Source organism: Balaenoptera musculus, chromosome 3 (genome assembly GCF_009873245.2).
Source record: "Balaenoptera musculus isolate JJ_BM4_2016_0621 chromosome 3, mBalMus1.pri.v3, whole genome shotgun sequence".
NCBI lineage: Eukaryota > Metazoa > Chordata > Mammalia > Artiodactyla > Balaenopteridae > Balaenoptera > Balaenoptera musculus.
The window spans coordinates 29,865,774-29,886,968 of record NC_045787.1 but is presented as its reverse complement, the minus strand read 5'-3'; the positions used below and the strand labels follow the sequence as shown (position 1 = coordinate 29,886,968).

Here is a 21,195-nt window from a genome sequence, read left to right as displayed (position 1 = left end):
AATACATACTTTCAAAGACTTTAAAGGAACTCAGATTTTCCTCTGGGAATCTTCACTATTATTGTATTACATACAGCTCCAGTCTCTAGACATGAATGAATGAATGAATGAATGCACGCATGCTGGTGTTTTAGTGCTTACATAAATATGTAAACAAAACTAAAGGGGGGTTTTTCGGATGTGGAAGTTAAATCTGAAATGTTTTAAACTTCTAATAACTAAATAGATATTAACCTCAGTGGAAGCTGAGTCTTACCTTAATGACAAACCTAACAAGGAGAATTCTGTCAAAGTTTTCAAACAATGATACACTTCATCACATTCTGAGGGCATAACGTTTCACTTCTGTCCATAATCCCTGAATCCTTACAAACATGCACACTGTGGGAAGCTCCTTTCTGTATGCTACATGAAGATCAGCTTCTTCTCTCCTCAAATTGGTTGGCAGAGTGGGTAAACATCCCAGGCCCAGCTGAAATTCTGACTAAAGTGTGGGCCTATAGGAAATACTGGGTTGGGGAGGGAGAAGTGTAGATAAGCCAGTCTGCAATGTACTAATAATTCCTGTGTTGGAGAAAAAAAGCAGCTACCACTGTACTGTAAGGGCAAGAACTTACGTTCTATTTCAAAACCAAAACCAAAACCAAAACCAAAAATGGCTAAGAGGCAAACTTCACTTCATTCTCAAGGCTGGGAGGAAAGAACACACATACCGCATCTGTGATGTCTATTTCATACACCCTTTGGAAAGTCCTGCGCTCAAAGAAAACAAGTTTGCCGCTGCCACATCCCCTTTGAACAGATGTACCGGTGACTATGAGTTTATCATCTGGACTGAAACAGCAGTCAGTCCTACAGACAAAAAGAGTTTATAAGTATAGGCTTATGGCGCCACAACAGTGCAGTGATAATGAGTTAAAGTATAAACAACCTCACTGTAATAAGAGACAACTCTTACATAGGGTTTATAGTAAGTCAGGCACTTATATTAATTCACTTAATACTCACAATAATCCTATGAAGTAGATACTATTATCCCCATTTTACTGATTAGGAAACTGAGGCAGGAAGAGGTTAAATAAACCTTGTCCAAGATCACAAAAGTAAGTGGTACAGCTGGGATTCGAACTTAGCCTGACTCCAGAATCTGTGCTCTAATTTCAATACATTATAATATCTTTCAATGTAAATAACGTGTGGGAAAAACTCAATATAGACATTGACCCTGTCTATACACAAATAGACAATATATGACTAATGTCTAAGTAGTGATTATTTTGATCAGTTTTGGAATTATTTTTATCAGCACTACCTCTCAAACAATTTGAGCTTTGTCAAGTCAAGCACCATGAAATGAGGAGCAGCTTGTACGGCTGGAACCTAATTGATGGCTGTGATTCAACAGCTCTTGTGATGAGAGGTCTGGCCACCTGACTGAATAATCTAAGACATGAGCCAAAGACGCTATCTAGTTAGCATTACTTGCAGCAGGCACAAGGCTCAAAAAATTCGTATCAGCTATAAATTCATGTTTGTTTATCCATCTGTTTGTTTTAACAGATAAATGCCATGGGCAATAGACTGTGTCAGAGTTAGTGCTCTGATATTTATACAGCTTCCTCCATTTGCTGCTTCCATTACCTTCACACTCTCCTTCTTGGTCATTATTTAATACAGATGAGAAATTTTATTTCTACCAAAATAGAAATTTTTGCTTAGGCACCAATTGTAGGACTTAGAGATCAAATCCCAACCTCAGCTGTTTGCAGAAAAATCTTTAAAGCTTCAGTTATCAACTTAGTAGAATGCAGATAACAGTGTTCAGCTACCCAGGGCAAGACAGTTTGAATAAGTGACGGTTACCGAATTATTGATTGAAATGATGATAAGAAAAAATTGAGAAAATGACATATAATATTCAGTAACTATGAAGAATTGCTTTAATGGTATGAGGATTCAAATTTTAAAAGAAAACAAATAAAAGACAGGCCTACTCTGTCATTTATGCACTATTAAAAGAACAATTCAACCCTTTAAAATGTTTTTACTACCCCAAGACCTACATATGCATACAATATATATATTCACACACACAAATACATGAACAGCCATCATTTCAACTTCAAAAATAAAATTTTATATTCTGAAGAATGTACAAAATGAAAGGAAAAATAAAAATTCATCTTTCAAAAAACCTATTTCAATCACTCTTCAAGTCCCTTTTCTAGAAAATCTAAGACACTATAAATTAACATGAAGATGAAAAAATTACTTTTCCATTCTCTTGTGCTTATCGAATATTAAAAATATGCTACTTACATTGGGAACATGGTGGGAAGACCCGAGGCTGAAAAAAGTGGCTTATTAAACTGTCGGATGTCCCATAATTTTAAGGTATCATCACCTGATAGAGGAATGAGAAAGGAAAAAAAAAGGCAGAAAGTAAATTTTGCAAAAAAGAACCAGTCCCAAGTTTAGAGTTTGCAAAACTTAGTGTATAACTATAAGAAAAGGAAGGGAGAGAGGGAGGCGGGGGAGGGAGGGAGAGAGAGAGAAAGGAAGGAGGCAGGAGGGAAGGGGATGCACATGACACAGTTTACTTTTTAACTAGGGAGCTTGAGAGCAGGAGTTGTGAGAACAGTAGAAGGATACATGATAATGAACTAGCTTCCTAGAAATTACTTTCCAGATTGATGTAGCATCTGCAGGCTAGAAGGAACCCTGGAGAATCTTCTCTAAAGAGTGACTTTAGAGCAGATGGTAGTTTCCCTGTGGTATATTTGAGCATAACTTGACTTCTTAAGAAGGTATTAATTTAGCAACCACCAGGACTGAAAATAGTTCAGTTCACAACAGATTCTTTTTCCCACTAGTGTGTGGGTGAAACTATCCATTAACATTAATGAGAGTGAGCCAATGTGATTCCTTTCCCTCCAGTGTAACTCTATCTGTGGCTATCATTCTTCACCTTGCTGGGGAGTATAGCTTTTCCAAGCCAAAGTATAATTAATATTCTTTAAAGAATCACTTTTGAAGTATTTCTATAGGACTACTAACTAATTCCTGTTCATAATGAAAGCCAAAACTCATATAAGTAATATCTTTGCTGTTCTTTTTCCCCAGTGTCCGCAGCTGAGACCTGCCTCAACCCCCTGGGTCCAATAAGGAATCAGTACCAGATGCAAGTGAAGTGAGTGGAGAGTTCAATAAAAATCCCCATTCTCTCCCCAGCAACCCTGACTCTGAAACCCAACTTTTGGCAGGTGCACTAATCCACAACTGGCTGGATTGGAGACCTGCTTATACTGGAAGAACTTTGTAAGGCTCACCTTTTTGCTTTTAGTCTTTAAAAAAAGGTTACACATCCCCACAATCCTCAAACAATAAGAAAACATTAATCTGTATTAAACAGTTTAGTTAACCTGGCAGGTTCTGGAGCTAGCAGCAGCACCTTACAACACTCTGGGGACTCTGCTGAACAGAGAGACTTCCATCTGGTATATTCTATACATCCAGGAAGGAGAATGGTGGAATACAGTATACATGTTCTTTTGACGACATGTTACCCAACAACTAGTATAGGATGGAAGGGGAAGGTAAAAATTATCACTAAAATAGTTTTGACCGAAACGGAGTTAATCCTATACTTCTAAGGCAGTAATAATCAACTGGGTGGGGCTGGGCTATTTCAGAATCCTCCAGGAAGAATTTTCAAAGTACACTCCTCTGTTATTCCCCTTTTCTTTCCCCACTCTACCTCAGAGATTGGGGTATACCACTCTAGAGGCGCGAGAGTGAATGTGAGAATTTCCTAGTGGAGGATTTATCATTTTGAAAACCTTCCCAGGGGATTCAGATACATTCTTGGGGTAAGAATCACTGATGTAAGTACAGAGTATATAGTACATAGTCTTAATTAAGAGTCATCTTAGGACTCAAAGAACAGGTTAGAATTGATGAACCAAAACATATATTTTATACATATCCATCTTTGCCATGTATACCGTAAATAGAAAATACATGTGCATGTGCTTTGATTTTTTTAAAATTATGTAAGTGAGGGTAGTTTGGGTATATCAATATAAGGCTTCCTTGGAAGAAAGAGAATCTGGATGGAGTTCCCAAGGGTAAACGGGCACAGAGCAGTTAAACTGAGGGGAGAGCTGTGCCAACTCTATGTCCTCCTCACTTCCATACCCTCTACATCAGGCTGCAAATTCTTTCAGGAAAGGAACCCTGCTATGATGTCCACAGTTTATGCCAAGCACCTAGCATAATGCTTAGCTCAGATCAGTTGCTCAATATACAGTAAAGTGAGTGAACGAATGACTAAACTCAGTGTTGCTAGATTAATTTGGCCTATGGAATAAAGACTAAATCCTCTTTGTGATATTTAAGGCTATCTGTAACATGGCTCCAACCTACTTACCTTGATTCTTTTCCCTCCCCACAAATGCACTTACTGGAAGATCCTCAGTCATGCCCCATACTTCCCCCTAATGCTTTGTTCATAAGCTGCCCTCACTATTTTATTATTTCCTTCTATCAGCATACTACTTATTCACGTGAGAAAGATTTAGCAAAAAGTTAGAAACAATCTCTATTCAACCATATGAGTGTGGACAGGTAAACTTACAATACGACCACATAGAATTACATAGTTATTAAAAAAATAACATCCAGGTATACAAATTTTTTTTAACTGAACTGAGTTAGTGTTTGAACTGAAAAAAAATCAATGGTCAGCAAATAGAAGAGTTTGAAATACCAGACCCAGAACTATAAAATGATATAGAAAGAATATAGAATATCATCTACAAAAGTCCATAAGGTAGAGGCAATGGTCATCCTTGCAGGCTCCAAATGCTGATGGAATTTGGAGCTAAAATGAAAACTTAGGCAAAAAAGTACATATTTTCTAAATTTTACTTGATAATTTTAATAAAATAATGTTGCCAAGTTGGAAATGCATTTTAATGAAAAAAACTAGACTGGCAAAGGTACATTAACAAAAGCACAGCTAGCTTTACTAAGCACTAGGATATTAGTATGACATTTGTTAGAGTTACATACGATCATTTTATATACAGAAACATATCAAAAAGAAAGCTTCTAACCTACCTCCACGAGAGGCAAGGACATTACCATCATAGGAAAAAGTCACGCAAGAAGTATCTGTGCCCGGGTCATGAGCTTGTTTATAGTGGAATTTAGGATGAACCTGTTTGCAAAGACAAGCAAAGTGTTAACATCTCATCTGAATTCAGATGAGAACATTTTTGTGGCAAGAATATTTTACTTTATCATCCAAAAAATGATATATAGCTACATGAAAAATATTAATTTCACCTGATGATAGCTTTCTTATTTTGGAAAAAATTTCAAAGGGCTTTTAAAAACATCCATTTGCTTTAATAAGCGAAAAGAAGAGACCAGGTTAAGTTCTAGTAGGAGATATTTTTCAGATTGCCTTAGCAAGCTCTGAGCAACACAAGATTAGCACCGCATTTAGTTCTCCTCATTATACTTAAAAAGTTTTGGGGACCATTTCCTACAGTTATCTGAATAAATATAAATAAAAATTACAAATGAACATATTATTAACTCAAAAATATCACTGTATTCCTAGTATATGCCAGACACTGTGCACATGGTGGTAAGTCTTGAACTATCTTTAGTGTGCCTGCAGGATAATGTTGTTGATGATGATGACGACAGCCAGCCATTACACAATGTTTACTATACCCTCCTAGGCACTATATTCTTTTACTAACTTGCCTATGGTGCTCACGTTCACTCTAGAAGATTATCGTCATTTTACAGATTAGGAAACTAAGCACAGAGACTTAAGTACCTTGTCCAAAATCACAGAGCTAGTAAGTGGTCGAGCTAGGAGTTTGAACCAAAAAGCCTACTCCTAAACACTACCCTATACCCCCTCTCTATGGATGTATGCTATTAGTCTTTTTACTTGCAATGTCACTTCTGAACAGTTAATGACTTATAAAAGTAACTCTACTACACTAATCTTGCCACCCATTTATGATTCAGTAACCAGAACAGGCCAAAGTACTAGGGAATCAATTATCCCAGATCCACCAGGCTGGATAATTACACAGTGAATGGCCAGGGACATTACTAGTGATGACAGCATGTAGGTCTCTCCTGGCAGCCACAGGTATAGGAATACAAATGACCCATCTCCATCAGTATGCAGCAACCATAACAAAGAAAAGAAAACAGAGCTCACGTACATTAGCCTCCCAATAATACCCCCGATACTCCATCACTGAGCTTTCACCAAAAAGTTTCCAGTAATGAGGACACACTACCTCACAAAAGCAAGTCTTCAAAACAAAATTGTATATATTGAGTTAAAATTGTCTTGTCAAATACATCACTTAACTCGGACCTTCTGTTTTAATAAGGACCAGAGCTTCCTTGGCCTTTTGCGGAACTGTTACACTCAGATTTCTTTTCATTATATTCCTAGGTTAGTTCTAATGATTCTTGTGTCCCATTGTCACAATTTAAATTTAAATAAATTTTCAGAAGGTTAAATGGTAAAAAATAAATAAATAATAAAATGGTCTTCTCTCTTCCTCCACGTGACAGTCTTAGAAATTTATATTAAAGACAGTAATCATGCTTCCTCCTTTCATGGATATAAATAATTCATTGATTCATCTTTTTTTATATATATTGGGAATCAACTGTATGGCAGATACATGGGTTAGCAGGGAAACACAAATGTGCCGAGATAAACATGGCTTCTCTCCTCAGAGGTGATAGACGGTCCCCCTGAAAGGACACATATAAGCATACAGAGTGACAAGTGGTACAGTGGGGAAGTATAGAGTAATTTGAGAACACTAAAGAGAGGTTCTTAATCAGAGCAGGAGAAGAGAGGAAAAAAAAGAGGGACAAAAAGAAATCAGAGGTGCAGTGGATAAAGTAAAAAGTTAGCAGACGAAGGAGCAGGATGCAGGGTCTAGAACGGCTATTCCAGTCAGAGGGTACTCACTGCATTGTGGTAGCAGAATTTTGAACCCCATGACCTCTGCAATCCCTGGTGTTATGCCCATGAATATGTTACTCTACTTAGCAAAAGGGACTTTGCAGGCATAATTAAGGTTACTAGTTAGCTGACCTTAAAATAGGGAGATTATATCCTGGATTACCCAGGGGGGACTGAAGAGTCACATGAGTCCTTAAAAGCAGAGTTTTTGGGACTTTCCTGGTGGTGCAGTGGTTAAGAATCCGCCTGCCAATGCAGGGGACACGGGTTTGAGCCCTGGTCCGAGAAGATCCCACATGCCGCGGAGCAGCTAAGCCCAAGCGCCACAACTACTGAGCCTGCGCTCTAGAGCCCGCGAGCCACAGCTACTGAGGCCGCACGCCACAGCTACTGAGCCCACGCTCTGCAACTACTGAAGCCCGCGTGCTCCAGGGACCCTGTTCCACAACTATTGAGCCCGCGTGCTCTAGGGCCCCTGTGCCGCAACTACCGAGCCCAGGTGCCTAGAGCCTGTGCTCCACAACAAGAGAAGCCACCTCAAGAAGAAGCCGGAGCACTGCAACGAAGAGTAGCCCCTGCTCGCTGCAACTAGAGAAAGCCCGCGGGCAGCAACGAAGACCCAGCACAGCCAAAAAAAAGAAAAGCAGAGCTTTCTCCTGGCTGAGGACAGAGAAGGAAGCCATAAAGACGTGCCAGAAGAGTAAAAGAGATTTTAAGAATGAGAAACGTTTGACATGCCACTATAGACTTAAAAGATGTGTCAAAGAAACAGGGATCTGAACATGGGTTTTAACTGCATAGGTCCACTTATACACAGATTTTTTTTCAATAAATACATAGTACAGTACTACATGATCTGTGGTTGGTTGAATCCACAAATGTGGAACCATGGATATGGAGGGCAGACTGTAAAGTTACATGTGGATTTTCAACTGCTCGCAGGGTGGTGGGAGGAGCGTGTGTTGGTGCCCCTAACCCCAAACCTCCCCACGTGTTCAAGGGTCAAGTGTACTTTGAGGGTAGCCTGGTGAAACCCTAAAACCCTAAGAAGAGAATCCAACCATACCATGTCAGGCTTCTTACCTACAGAAATTGTGAAATCATAAACTGGTGGTTTTTTAAGCCACTAAATTTGTGGTAGTAATCTGTTACTAAGCGATAGAAAACCAACACACGCATATTGGAAGGCCTGAAGGGAAAGGAGCTGGTTGATTCAAAGAACTAAAAGAAGTTAATCACGTCTAAGAGGGAAAGGACAGGTGAGAGGTGACATAAGCAGGGCCCAGATTACGCCTTGCAGGCCATGTTAAGGGCTTAAATTTTATCCTGAAGGTAAAAGGAGTTGCTAAGGGATTTTACACAGAGGAGTAGTAGTGTGACTAGGTTTGCTTATCTTTAAAAGATCATTCTTGGACACGTGGAGAGTAGATTGAACATATTTTTTTTGTTCCTCAGAAAAGCAGAACTCTGCTACTAATCTCAATAAGGAAAATATGCCACTTAGTTATATTTCAACAACTTATCAACTCCTAAACTCTAAATAAAGCTTTTGAAAGATACTACAGAGGTAACAGTTTACCAGAAAGTCCTATACTTACATTTGGCCTCTCAGTGAAATTAATTTTTTATTTGTTTTAAATGTTTTATTTATTTTTAATGCTAATAAATACATATATACATCTAAACAGAAGGAAGACCCATCACTTCATGAATTATCAGTAAGGTAATGTGGTATAGCAAAAAGAGCACTGGTCCAGGACCAGGAGATATGAAATCTGGACTTAGTTCAGTCAAAAACTAGCAGTATGACTGGGGACAAATTACTTAGCCTCTCCAGATCACAATTTTATCTTCTGTAAAATAAATGGATTGAACTAGATGATTTCTAAAGTCACTTACAGCTCCATGATTCTTTAGGAAAAGACAAAAACTGGTAAATACTTAATATTTTATAATTCGACTAACTGATCAAATGTACTTTTTATTATTAATAGAGCAAAATAGATCATGAATACCAATATTCTAAAAGATAAATACACACACATATATATAGATATGTACATATCATATACCAGTCAGGTGGGATAAAGAACCTTAAAAGGTGTAGAATCCAAAGCAATCATATCACGTACACTTCCTCATGAGCCCAAGAGCAAGCAGGTAGTTCCGTTTCGACAGATTTTATGTCAAGTGTGCTCTTCAATTATTAACTTCACTTTAACCAGTAACAAAAGTTTATTCCAATGAAATAAAATGGATAGCCAGAGGAGATCTTAAATTTGCATAAAACATCAATATTTGGACAGTCTGTGATGAAAAATACCCTCACATTTTGAAAACGAAGTCAACCTGACTGAAAAACACTTCTGGCATAATGTGGGAAATCTAAAACTGCAACTCCTCCTTTAATTCCTTTTATAATCATCCTAGGCAAAGAACATTATTCTTTAGGGGAGTTGAGATTATTAACTCCTTTATATAGGTTTCCTATTCTTAGGAGTGCCTTATGTTAGATTTGGAGAACATCAAGTCTCAAATATTCAGAGTGATGGGAAATGCAAGCACAAAAACCTAGAGTTTTAAAGGCCCTCTCTGAGATCATACAGTACAAACTTCCAACTGGTAAAACTGTCCCTTCTCAGCAGATGGTCATAGAGCCTCCAGCAGTACAGAACTCATTACACCACAAGCAACAACAGTGCATTTGTCTGGGTGGCTCTAATTGGCAACACCTTTCTTAAACTGGGTCCAAGCCTCCCTCCTTCTAACATCTACTTGTGAGTCCTGGTCCTGCCTTCTGTGGCTATGCTAATTCTAGTTTTTCCTCTCTAAGGAAGTATGCCAAATTCTCAAAGAAAAATATGATGCCTAGCCCAAAGTCTTAAATATACCACTTTCTGTAATTCTAAATAATCCAAATATTCTATGGTGGTAACAGAGGTCAGTGAGTTTACATCCAGCAGCTAGCTAGATCCCAATATCTTTCCATCGCTCTAGTGTGTATCTATCAATGCAAGAGGAAAGACAGCCCTCAAAAGGATCAAAACATGTTTTGTAATCAATAAAACAGTGGAATAAACTATTTTAAAAAAGAGAGAATTTAAATAAATTTCTGGGCTGAAAATAGGGGACGATTTAGTGGAAAGAATACTGGTCTTAGAGCCAAGCCAACTTGACCTAAAATTTCAGCTTACTACATTTAGTTTGACCCTGGCCAAGAGGCTTAATCTTTCTGTTTCACAGTTTATTAATCTTTCAAATAACATGCCCTACACATCTTCCCACTCTTACTCTTTTTCCCCAACTCCCAAAGAAACTGAGCTGCATTTGACCTACTATCTCCCTGCGTTGCGTCAATGCCACACATTTATTTATTCAGTCTATAGTGGGCACCTCCTCTCAGAACGTTGCTGAAATGCAACTATGCTACCGAAACACAAACTCCGAGAGCAAGATGAAGCAAATGCTAGGCTATCTAACAAACTAGGTGTACTAACATTTAACTGTCCTCTCAAATCTACTCTTACGTCTCCCTAAATAGATATAAATTTTCTTTTTCATTGAGAATCTATTTTCAAGCTTCGTTATAATCAAGCAATTCCAATCAATTCTTTATTTTCAATCACATGTTAGGTTTACTTACCATACCAGGATTAAAAATATTCCAGGATTTTTTTAAATGCCAAGATTAAAAAACAGAATAGATATAGGTCAAGACTGAATATAATTTCCTCCTGTTCCTCTGATTTTGGAGATCTGTAGTAAGGATTATGAGAATAATGTATACAAAAATATAGGAACTGTCATAGAAAGGTACTTTGCAATTTCCTATGCCCATGAAGGCTTCATTTTAATAAAAGGAAATTAGACAATAAAACCTCTGCAAAAGATTCTGTGATAATCAAATTAATATATTGTATGAAAACATGGTATAATGATAAAAAGCACAGAGGGTGGAATCAGACTGGTGAGTTCAAATCCAGGCTTCACCACTTATCATCTTGGGCTAATCTCCCTATGCCATCTATTAAACGAGATTAATAATAGTACCCACTCCATAAGCTGCTAGGAGAATTTAATGAGGTAATGCAAGGGTGTCACACTCCTTTGCAATACAACTTTGCTTTGCTTTTCATCAATATGTGGCATGTATTTCTTTACACCTTGAGTCTGGGTATGGACAGGTGACTTGTTTGGGATTATAGGACATGTAGCCAAGAAAATGTGTCTCTCAGACTTCCCACTGTGAAAAGCATAATGACTAGCACTCTCACTACCTCTGTGACAAGGCCAGGCTTTCCACAGGCTCCTCCTCACCAACGATTGCGCACAGGGGAGAAAGGACTCCTGATTGCCTGACTGAAACATTCTGGGCATTGTGCTACAGTCTAAGACTCTTTCTGTACAATCCTCTTTTTCTTTTCTTTTAATATAACAGTTTTATTGAGATATAATTCACACACCACGGAATCTGTCCACTTAACGTATGCCGTTCAATGTTTTTCAGTATTTTCAGAAAACTGAGCAATCATTACCTCAGTCAATTTTAGAACATTAGGATCACCCCAGAAAGAAACCCCATACACATTAGCAATCACTCCCTCTTTTCCCCTAATCTGTCAGCCCTAAGCAACTACTAACCTAGTTTCTGTCTCTGTATATATGCCTATGTGAACATTTCAAATAAATGAAATCATACAATATACTATCTTTTATAATTGGCTTCTTTCACTTGGCATAATGTTTCTGAGGTTCATCCATGTTGTAGTATGTTTCAATACTTCATTTCTTTTTATTGTCAAGTAATGCTCCACTGTATGGATGTACCACATTTTATTATCCATTTATCAGCTGATGGACATGTAACACTCCTTTCCTTCCTTTCTCTTTCTTAGGGGTATGGCCTACATCATGCTCTCTTCTCCAGCCTTCTCAGGCTCCCTCACCCCCATTCCCTTGACAGGCTTTTCCCCAAGAATTCTCTTATATGTTTAACCCTATCTTGGTGTCTGTTTCTCAGAGGAACCAGACTATCACAAGTGGTACCTGGAGTGATCCAACAGCACAGGTGTTAAGATAAAAATCTAGGACTGCCTCCTTCGTGGGTAAAGAAGACACTGTCCTGAGTGGACTGTGGAGCACAGATATACTCGAGCGCTTAGTTGCGGTCCAACTGCTACAGATTTCACTGGAGGTGAGCTGGGAAAACTTCCTAGTACAGGGGACTGTCCTTGCGGGACAAACATTTTAGGCATTTAAAAATATATGGGGGCTTCCCTGGTGGCACAGTGGTTGAGAGTCTGCCTGCTAATGCAGGAGATACGGGTTCGAGCCCTGGTCTGGGAAGATCCCACGTGCCACGGAGCAGCTGGGCCCGTGAGCCACAACTACTGAGCCTGCGCGTCTGGAGCCTGTGCCCCGCAACGGGAGGGGCCGCGATAGTGAAAGGCCCGCGCACCGCGATGAAGAGTGGTCCCCGCACCGCGATGAAGAGTGGCCCCCACTTGCCGCAACTAGAGAAAGCCCTCGCACGAACCGAAGACCCAGCACAGCCAAAAATAAATAAATAAATAAAAATAAAAGTAGCTATAAAAAATATATATATATATATATGGGAGGAAGATACCTACAAAGACAATAGTGTTGGCTGGTTAGTGCTAAGTCATTATCCCTGCAGAGGGACAATGAGAAACTGAGCACCGTTAAAGACTAAGTGGAAGAGCCAGAGGGCCTCTTTAGTAGCTTTCAAAGAAGCCCTCATCTCCTGCAGTGGAAGACCAGACACAGCTGAGCAACAAACAAAAGCGATCTGGTAGTTCGATTTATAGAGCTCCAGAGATATCTAAATGCTCAGCCAAGGCATGTCTGTTATTCTAAGGCAGGGCTCTAGCTGGGAAAAACCTGAGACTCTGAAACATAAGGACAGGATATCTGGATGGATGTCTATAAGATGCTAGATCTGCAGACGCCCCTGAACCCTCACAGCCTACGGAGGTGGCCCACCCTTGCCTAGTAAGAGCTAGCAATTCCTTTGGGTTGGAAGATGCTACAACTGCCCCTCCCCCACAAGGCAGCAGTAACTTCTCTTAGGACCTGCCCCTACCTCCTCTTCTGGCTTCTACGTCAGTAACTAGTGCCGAATCCCAGTATTACTCAGCTGGAGAAGCGGCTGGAAAGAGATTACACACCAAAAGAGACGCAAGAATTAGCTCGCAGCTGCTGGCAGGAGCCATGAAGTACCTTGAGTTTGGATTCTGAGGATCCTTAATCAAGGGGGCTTTCATCAGCAGGATTCATTGATTTGGGGCACATTTTTGTACAAGGTCTCCAGGGGATGGGGCAAACCTGCTGCAAGGATGCTATAGAGGCCTGGGAAAGTGATGGCCAATGTTGAGTAAAATAAAAACACCCCAATTGTCCTGGCAGACAACAGAGAAGAGAATAAGAGGGCTGGGGGAAGCGGGCATGCTGGGATGGATATATTGTGTCAAGTCAGACAATACAGAATATTATTTTTCATGGGAGAGCCCAGAAGAAGTACCATTCACCAAGGCCACCAGGAATACCCAGGTGAGAGGGAGCCAGCATCACCAAGGAGTTCAGTTCAGCATCACCAAGAAGTACCATTCACCAAGGTCTCCTCTGCAGCCCAGGGCTAATCTCACTGAGCTGGGCCATTAATATCCATGGGGATAATGAGGCCCAAAGTAATAAAAGCTAGGTTGCAGTGCTTAATTGCTAGAAGCCAAGAGGCTGCAATATAATGACTGACAAGATCAGAGAGGCAGCCAAGGGGGCTTGATGTGCAGAAAAATGTGGAGATGGTTAATAGAACATGGCATTCCTAGGGGCAGAAGAGATGGGCAGACAGCAAAGGTACTGCTTAGTATCTACAACCAAAAAGAGAGATAAATGGAGGAGCAGGAAGCTGAGGGTGGTCACCCCAGTAAAAAGTCATGATCCCTGGCTCTGTTCCCATATCTGACTCTATTTTCAGATCAGGAACTGATTGACTATAGAGGTAGACAGATTCCTAAGAGGAAGGACAGTGCTACTCAGTGGGGCAATAATTCTTCTCCTAGTCCTTCCACAAAGGGATTGTTGACTACAGACTTAATCAAGTAGTAGTCCCGACTGTAGCTGCTATGCTAACTGAGATATCAGCATAGCTAGAGCAGATTAATAAAGCCTTGGGTTGACTTAGGCTCAAGGAGTTCCCACTGGCCTGGCCAAAGCTTTCTTAGAACTGCGCTGAAGTTTGAGATTCTTCCTAGCCAACCCTCCTTCGTTCCTTCCCTCTTTCCTTCATAGGAGTCAGACCTGCATCACCATCTGATACTCTCTAGCCTCCTCTGGCTCCCCACGCACTTTTCCCTTACAGGAGTTTTAGCAATAAATCTTTTACACATCTTAGCATCTGCTTCTCAGAGAACCCTAACAGAGGACATGAGCAAACAAGACACAAGCAGAGACCTGGAAAGGCATATATGTTGGGACTTGCTCTCTTGCTGCTTTTGGAACCTAGCCACCTTGTGAAAAAGCACAAGATGCTCTCCGGATGACCAGAAACATGTGTCCAGTCATCCCCGTAGCACCAGCTGACATCTGGCCAACAGCCGGACATGTGGGTGAGGCCATTCTAGACCATCCAACCTTGACTGAGCTGTTAGTTAACTGCAGATGCAATAGAGAACCCAGAAGAAATCAGCCAAGCCAGTTCAGGCCAGAAATACTGCCCCACTGACCCAGAGAATCTTGAGAAATAATTAATGTTTGTTGTTTTAAGCTACTAAGTTCTAAGGTAGTTTGTTATGCAGCAAAAGTTAACTAATGCAACACATGAAGGATGTGAACAGTGCCTGGCAGATAGTAAACATTATATAAGAGTTCGTCATTATTATAAGTCAGACGATACCACAGAAGCATTAATAACGTTTTAAGAAGGTTAATTCTCGCTCCCTAACCTTAGCATTCTACCAAATAATATCCACCATAAACCTGTCCTGCAACCCTATAATTAAAATTAATTCAACTTTATCAGTTCTTGTACTTTATATAATCATTATGCTCCTCTCTTGCCTTTTTGCATTTGCCTGTGAGACCAAAAGTTCTCTCTAGCAATGTTTCTTAATCCTCGCTGGGTTTGCTTCAGGTAACCCTTGTCTCTAGGTAGCTGTAGTCTGTTTTCAACTAGTTGCAGTCATTTCTTCTATATATTCTTTGACACTAAGACAATGATTCCAGAAGACAATATTAGAGAAGTGAATGCTGGGAAACAGCTCAGTCTTGGAGGACACAGAAGGGAGGGTTGTGTGTTTAAACTGCTTTTCTTTATGTTACTAAATGAGAGCTCTTTCCCCACATTTCTGATCCTTTCTTTCAAGTAGGTCAGCTTCAGATTATTTCTTTCCCAGGCACATCATCTGAACTCTAAGAACCCCAATGAGTCTTAGAGTACAGTAATAATATGTTATGTATCACATAATCATGGTGCTTAAAAGATGAACATAATAAATATAGCAAATGAAACTCTGAACTTTTGAGCATGTTTCAAGGAAACAACATATTTCATAGCAAGTTGACAGTTTCCAAGTTTCTAACTTTTTTAAAAAAGATAATTATGTTCCAGCCAAGATGTTTTTTCCTTCCCTCATTCCCTTCTTCTCTCTCTCCCTCCCTCCCTTCATTTTTTTTAAATAAATAATTTAAAGACAAAAGAAAATGACATCTGACAAAGGTTTCTGAAAAGTCCATTCATCATCCCCCATAAAATAAAAGTGTGATAATAAAATTTTTAGGATCCACATTTACAATGTCAACCACATTTACTGAGGACTCATTATACACACAACACAGAGATACATAAATGAAGAGATGATGTGGAATTTTCTTGAAATGATTCACAAGTTGGGAAAGGAGAAGAAACACTTAAGACCTCTTATTCTTTCATAAAACATTTACTGCATCAAGTATAAGCCAGGTTTAAAGGGCATCAAAATGACTAAGAACTGGCCTCTGCCATAATGGGGAAGCTCACGGGAAAGGCAGGGGTGGTGGTGGGGGGCTCAGGGACAGGGAGGGGGGAGGCGAGAATGAGCATTTATGACCAGAGGTGAACTCTTCAGCAGGATTCTCTCTTGGTCCAGGTTCACTGTTGCAACCACTATGATTTCAGAAAACTGCTATGACTTAGCATTTAGTTTTCAACTGTATTTGGCAAAGAGATAGCACAGCCTTCATTCATAACTGGACAATGTTGCAATTACATGCTTGTTTGGTCATCTCAAACCAGGTGACTGCAGTGTGTGACTACCTAGGGCTCTGTCTGATGACCAGCTGGAAGCTGCAGCTGCAGGAGAAAGCTCAGCCACTGAGATGTGTGAGTCACAGGCAGAATATGATGCCACTGCTCTGGAATCTTCTGGCTCCCTGTGTGCTTGCAACTTGAAATTCAAGGTGTTTACTTTAGTCTATAAAACAAACCCCTTATGGCTAAGGCACAAGTTACCTTCACATTAATCTCCCTTCTTATAAACCCGAGCTGAGATCAGCTGGTATACCAGTTAGGCACTTGAGATTTATGCTTCAGAAATCTGGATGCAAAAAAACATTAAAGCCCTACAGAAAACCCAAGCTTTCAGAATTTCAAGAAGGCATGAAATGAAACTTTGGACTTTGAGACTCCATTTCTAACCTTTGAGACATCATACAGAATCATTTAAAGACGGGGATATTATCTTATTAGAGCATTTAAATATCTGGTATATTTTACTATTGTGATTTTAGGCAAAGTATAATTTTACTGGGGAAAATAATGAGGCAATACAGAATCTCATATGATATTTTATAGGTCTCTAAATGAGGATATCACCTAAATCACCAAGAGGAATGATTTAAGAAGAAAGTGCTTCTAGAGAGACAGCACCAAAGCAGGGTTTCCCAGAGGAGGCTTTGTGTAACATCATCAGATCCAGAGGTGGGGTGGAGGGGTGCGGGTCGTTCTACAGCCAAGCAAGCCTGGGAAACTAGAGTTTATTTGTATACCATGGCCTTGTCTTGAAGATTCACAATGCACATTAGTATATTAAAAGCCACAGTCTTTCAAGTAGTAGTCCTAGAATAAATCAACTTCTCTAACATTTCCAAAGCTTATTTGACTGTGGAACTAGTTTTTTTTTTCCTGTCTTCTTTTCAGAAAGTACTTACTAACACTAATAGAATTAACATTCTCTGGACCTTAATTGGGGAAATATATATTTAGAGCAAGGATCAGTAAACTTTTTCTGGAAAAGTCCAGACAGTAAATATTTTAGGCTTTGCCGACTATAAAGTCTCTGTTGCAACTCTTCACTTCTGCTGTTATAGTATGAAAGCAGCCATAGACAATAAACAAATGGATTAGGCTGTGTTCCAACAAAACCTTATTTACAAAAAGAGGTGGCAGGCTGGATTTGGCCCGTAGTTTGCTGACCTCTGATCTAGAGAGGACAAAAATCTTAGGCAAAGGCACTCTATTTGTAAAATCATTGTTGCATAAACTGAAGGCTTCCTTGTGATTCAATAATACTTTTAACTTGTAATGCTAATGGTGGTGGCAATAGTAATAGTAACAACAGGTACATTTATGGAACATGCTGCTACTTAGCGCAGTAAAACAGAACATTTTCTAATTTCATTCTTAAAACAAGCCTCATGTCATGTATGTCATTATTATCTCATTTTACAACCAAGAAAACTGAGACTTAGCAAGGTAACTTACCCAAAGAGATATGACTAATAACCTGTCAGAGCGAAAATTCAAACCCTGATTCTAACTCCAGAACCTGTACTCTTTACTAAAACACCTCTTATTTATTTATATTTACATTTACAGCCATGTTTTAAACCAGGCTTCTTTTGGATGTGTGTAGATTATTATAGTAATGGCTCTAAATGAATTGCATCTCCTTATACTCCTAGGAAGGACAGTGCAAGGAGAGAGATGGATAACATAAAGTAACATTTTTCTCCTTCAAACTACATAATACTTTTTTTTACACTATTACGGATTTCTCGAAAAGAAAAATTCTATTACAAATTCCATCTAAGGGAGGCTTTTATCCATACAGGGGCAGTGAAAATCACAAATCAGTCATTTTTTCACCTCCTCTAGTCCTGGTCAGTGGGATCTGGCACATGATAATACTAGCTAACATTTATCGGGCATTTACTCTGGGCTAGATACTGTCCTTAAGTGCACGGTATGTATTAACCCCTTGAATCCTCCAACAGCCTTATGAGATAAGCACTATTATATTCCCATTTTCCAGGGAGGGCATGGTGGGGCAGAAAGGTGGATCATGTGGTCAGTAACGGGCAGAGCCAGGATTTGAACCCAAGCAGCCCGGCTCCCGGGTCTGCACTTTTAACCACCATTATACTCAGGCATACTCACGGCTCTTCCGACTTCAGGCTCCCTCCACTCTGACCCTCATTTGCAACTAAGCTGGACCCGGACTCTGTGCAGCACCCTTGCTCTTTCCTTACTAAACCAGTCCTCTCCCCAGCCGCCAGGGGAATCTGAAGGCGAAAGGTGGGAAAGTGCAGCAAGAGAGTGAAGTACGGGTTAGTGGGTGAGCACTACACCAGTTTCTGGAAACAGATAAAACCACTGTCCATGACCAAACCCAGTTCCAGGTCACTAGCTCAACTCGGTCCATAAGCATACGCTGATTAGCCTTTACTCAAGAAGATCACACCAAGAGTCCCTGAAGTAATTTAAAACTTGGTAAATAACACAAGATACAACTAGCAATGAGGAAATCCTACTAACTGCTGTGGATCTCCTTAGCTGCCCTTTGTATGATGTCACCTTTTCTCCTCCATCTTTACTCTTAAGCTTGGGGTAACAGGAGTTAGGATCTTAGACTGTCTGTAACACATAAAAAACACAAATGTGAACACAAGTGCAGCTTTCAATTCAGCTCTTTAATTGAGGAGGAACTTGAAAGCCACTATGCCAGCACCGGAAGCACAGTGCCGTGGAATGACCTGCCTAGACAGGAGGGAAAGCCCAGCGGTCCCCCCTTTGAAGTCCAGCTGCCTGAGATTCACTGGCAGCCAACCTTCAAAGAGAGCCGATGCTTCCTTCCCTCAGCCTGGCCGCCAAGCTTCCCGGGCAGCTGGGCAGATTTAGCCACTCTCTGCCCAGCTGTCTGTGAACTCTGGCAGCCAGTTCAAGAGAGGGCTAGAGAGGTGGTGGAGGAGGGAGGGGGAGGAAGAGGGAGTGGTGCGGGGAGGAGGGTGGCGGGCCCAGTGGCGCCAGGGCAAAGAGGATGCTGGGTTTCCTTGGAGCTAACCTTACCAGTGTCAGTCGAAAGACCAAGCTTCCAAGGGGAGCACAATCCAACGCCACGACAAAGCAACTTTTGAGTGAGCAGAGAAATTTCAAATGCTTTCCTTCAAAAGCTGAGCGAATCTCAAATGTACCCTCCTATACACGGCCCAGTTGTTGCAGAAAGCGGTCCAATCTCTACATAGGGACGCAGGGGACAAAGCTAAGGTCAAGAATCAAAAATGCACAGTTCTTTACTAATTTTGATTTTCCAGCAGTGTGAGTTTATGCTTCTTGGGGACTTCTGGGGTTGTTTGCCGGGTTTGTTGTGGCAACCCTTCTGTTCCCCTGGCAGCCAATAGCTGAAACCGCTTATCTGTTTCTGCGCCTGTGCAGCAGACGCTTGGAGAAGACTGGCTCACTTGACATAAACATCACCAGCGTGTTGTTATGTTTATCCTCTGGAACCATATGCTTGAAATAGAGAATTGTGTGTGTTATCAGCTGCAGGTACAAAAGGAATGTAGAACAGTTCTACTGGTGACAAGAAACTTTCGAGAGAAGTCTAACTAAGAACAAGATCTTAAGTTCGGTAAAGCGGGAGGCTATGAAAGTGACTAACATATAGAAAAACGGAAACAAAAGAATTGAAGGGTCATGAACAGAGGAGTAAATCATCAGATCTACATGGAGATGGAGGAGAGGAAGACTGGAAGCCAGAGGAAGAATAATGATAAATTTCCTGAAATCTTTCCTCCAGCTTTGTACAGTTTGGTTAGGAAAGAAATGGGTGGATGAGCTTGTCCTGTGCACCATGACAACGCGAGGGAAAGATCTAAGTGTTCACATAGGCTGTTGTATTAAGTCACTAGCTGCAAACATCCTCCGCCCTGCTCTCTAGATCTCTTTAAAACTGTGTGACACAGCAGCCAGCATTAAGCACAGTGATATGAAAGACATACAATCTGAAACTTATTATTTAACTTTAAAAGTATAACACTAAGCCTATAGAAGAAGCCCCAATTAATATTTGCTGAAATTAGTCCAACTGTTTATTCACTCTTTCTACAAATATTTATGGCGTCCTTGCCATGTGCAAGGCACTACGCTAGGTGTTGCAGGTGAGCAACAGATTAGTAAAATGGCTCCTTTCTCTCCAGGAGATCTGTCTAGAAAGGGAGACAAACATAAAGACAAATATTTGCACTGCATTGTGCAATAAATAATGGCAGTATCCACAAACTATATAGTAAACCCATGAAATAAAGGTTAACTCTACTATGATAGCATAATGGTGACGGGTTGGAAGTGGAGGAAGGAGAAATCAGGTAAAGCCTGGGGATGCTTGACTGTGCTCTTAGAAGGTTAAGGAGGATATCACTAGTAATACAAAAAAAATTTTTTTTTACTCCCCTAGAGGGCTCAGAATATAAAAGGCTCAGAAGTGTGAAACAGCACATCGCTTCTGGAACTACAGGTGCTACTACGAAGGGATCAGTAGCACGTAAGACTGGAGAGCAGGAGGTCAAATCATTAGCGGCTTCATATGTGTTATGGAGTTTTTATCTGTACCTATGGGCAACGTTGAGCCTCTGAAGGGTTTTAAGGAGAGAGGGGTAATATGATCATATCTGTATTTTGAAAGATTGCCCTGCAGCAGTGGGAAAGATACACTGGAAAAGGGAAGACTGAGGGCAGGGAGAAGAGTTAAGAAACACCTGCAGTGGTCCAGGTGAGAACAGGCGGGGCTTGCAGCTGAGTGATGGAGGAGTATAGATGTCTGAGGATAATTTAAGTTGTATTCAGTGACTTTGATATGGGCAGTTGCAGTGAATCTGTGAAGTGGACACAGCAAATATCGGGT

The 21,195-nt window shown here is 40.4% G+C and overlaps 1 protein-coding gene across 3 annotated transcripts in view; it reads right to left on the bottom strand.

Annotated features, from left to right (window-relative positions):
* WDR70 (WD repeat domain 70) overlaps positions 1-21,195 on the bottom strand; it is a 309,011-nt gene that overhangs the window by 50,381 nt on the left and 237,435 nt on the right. For all 3 annotated transcript variants that reach the window (XM_036848060.1, XM_036848058.1, XM_036848059.1), the window contains 3 exons: positions 5,122-5,221; positions 2,320-2,404; positions 714-852 (listed from right to left, as the gene is read on the bottom strand). In XM_036848060.1, coding sequence (XP_036703955.1) covers positions 714-852; positions 2,320-2,404; positions 5,122-5,221 — 324 coding nt within the window. The remainder of the gene's footprint in view (positions 1-713; positions 853-2,319; positions 2,405-5,121; positions 5,222-21,195) is intronic.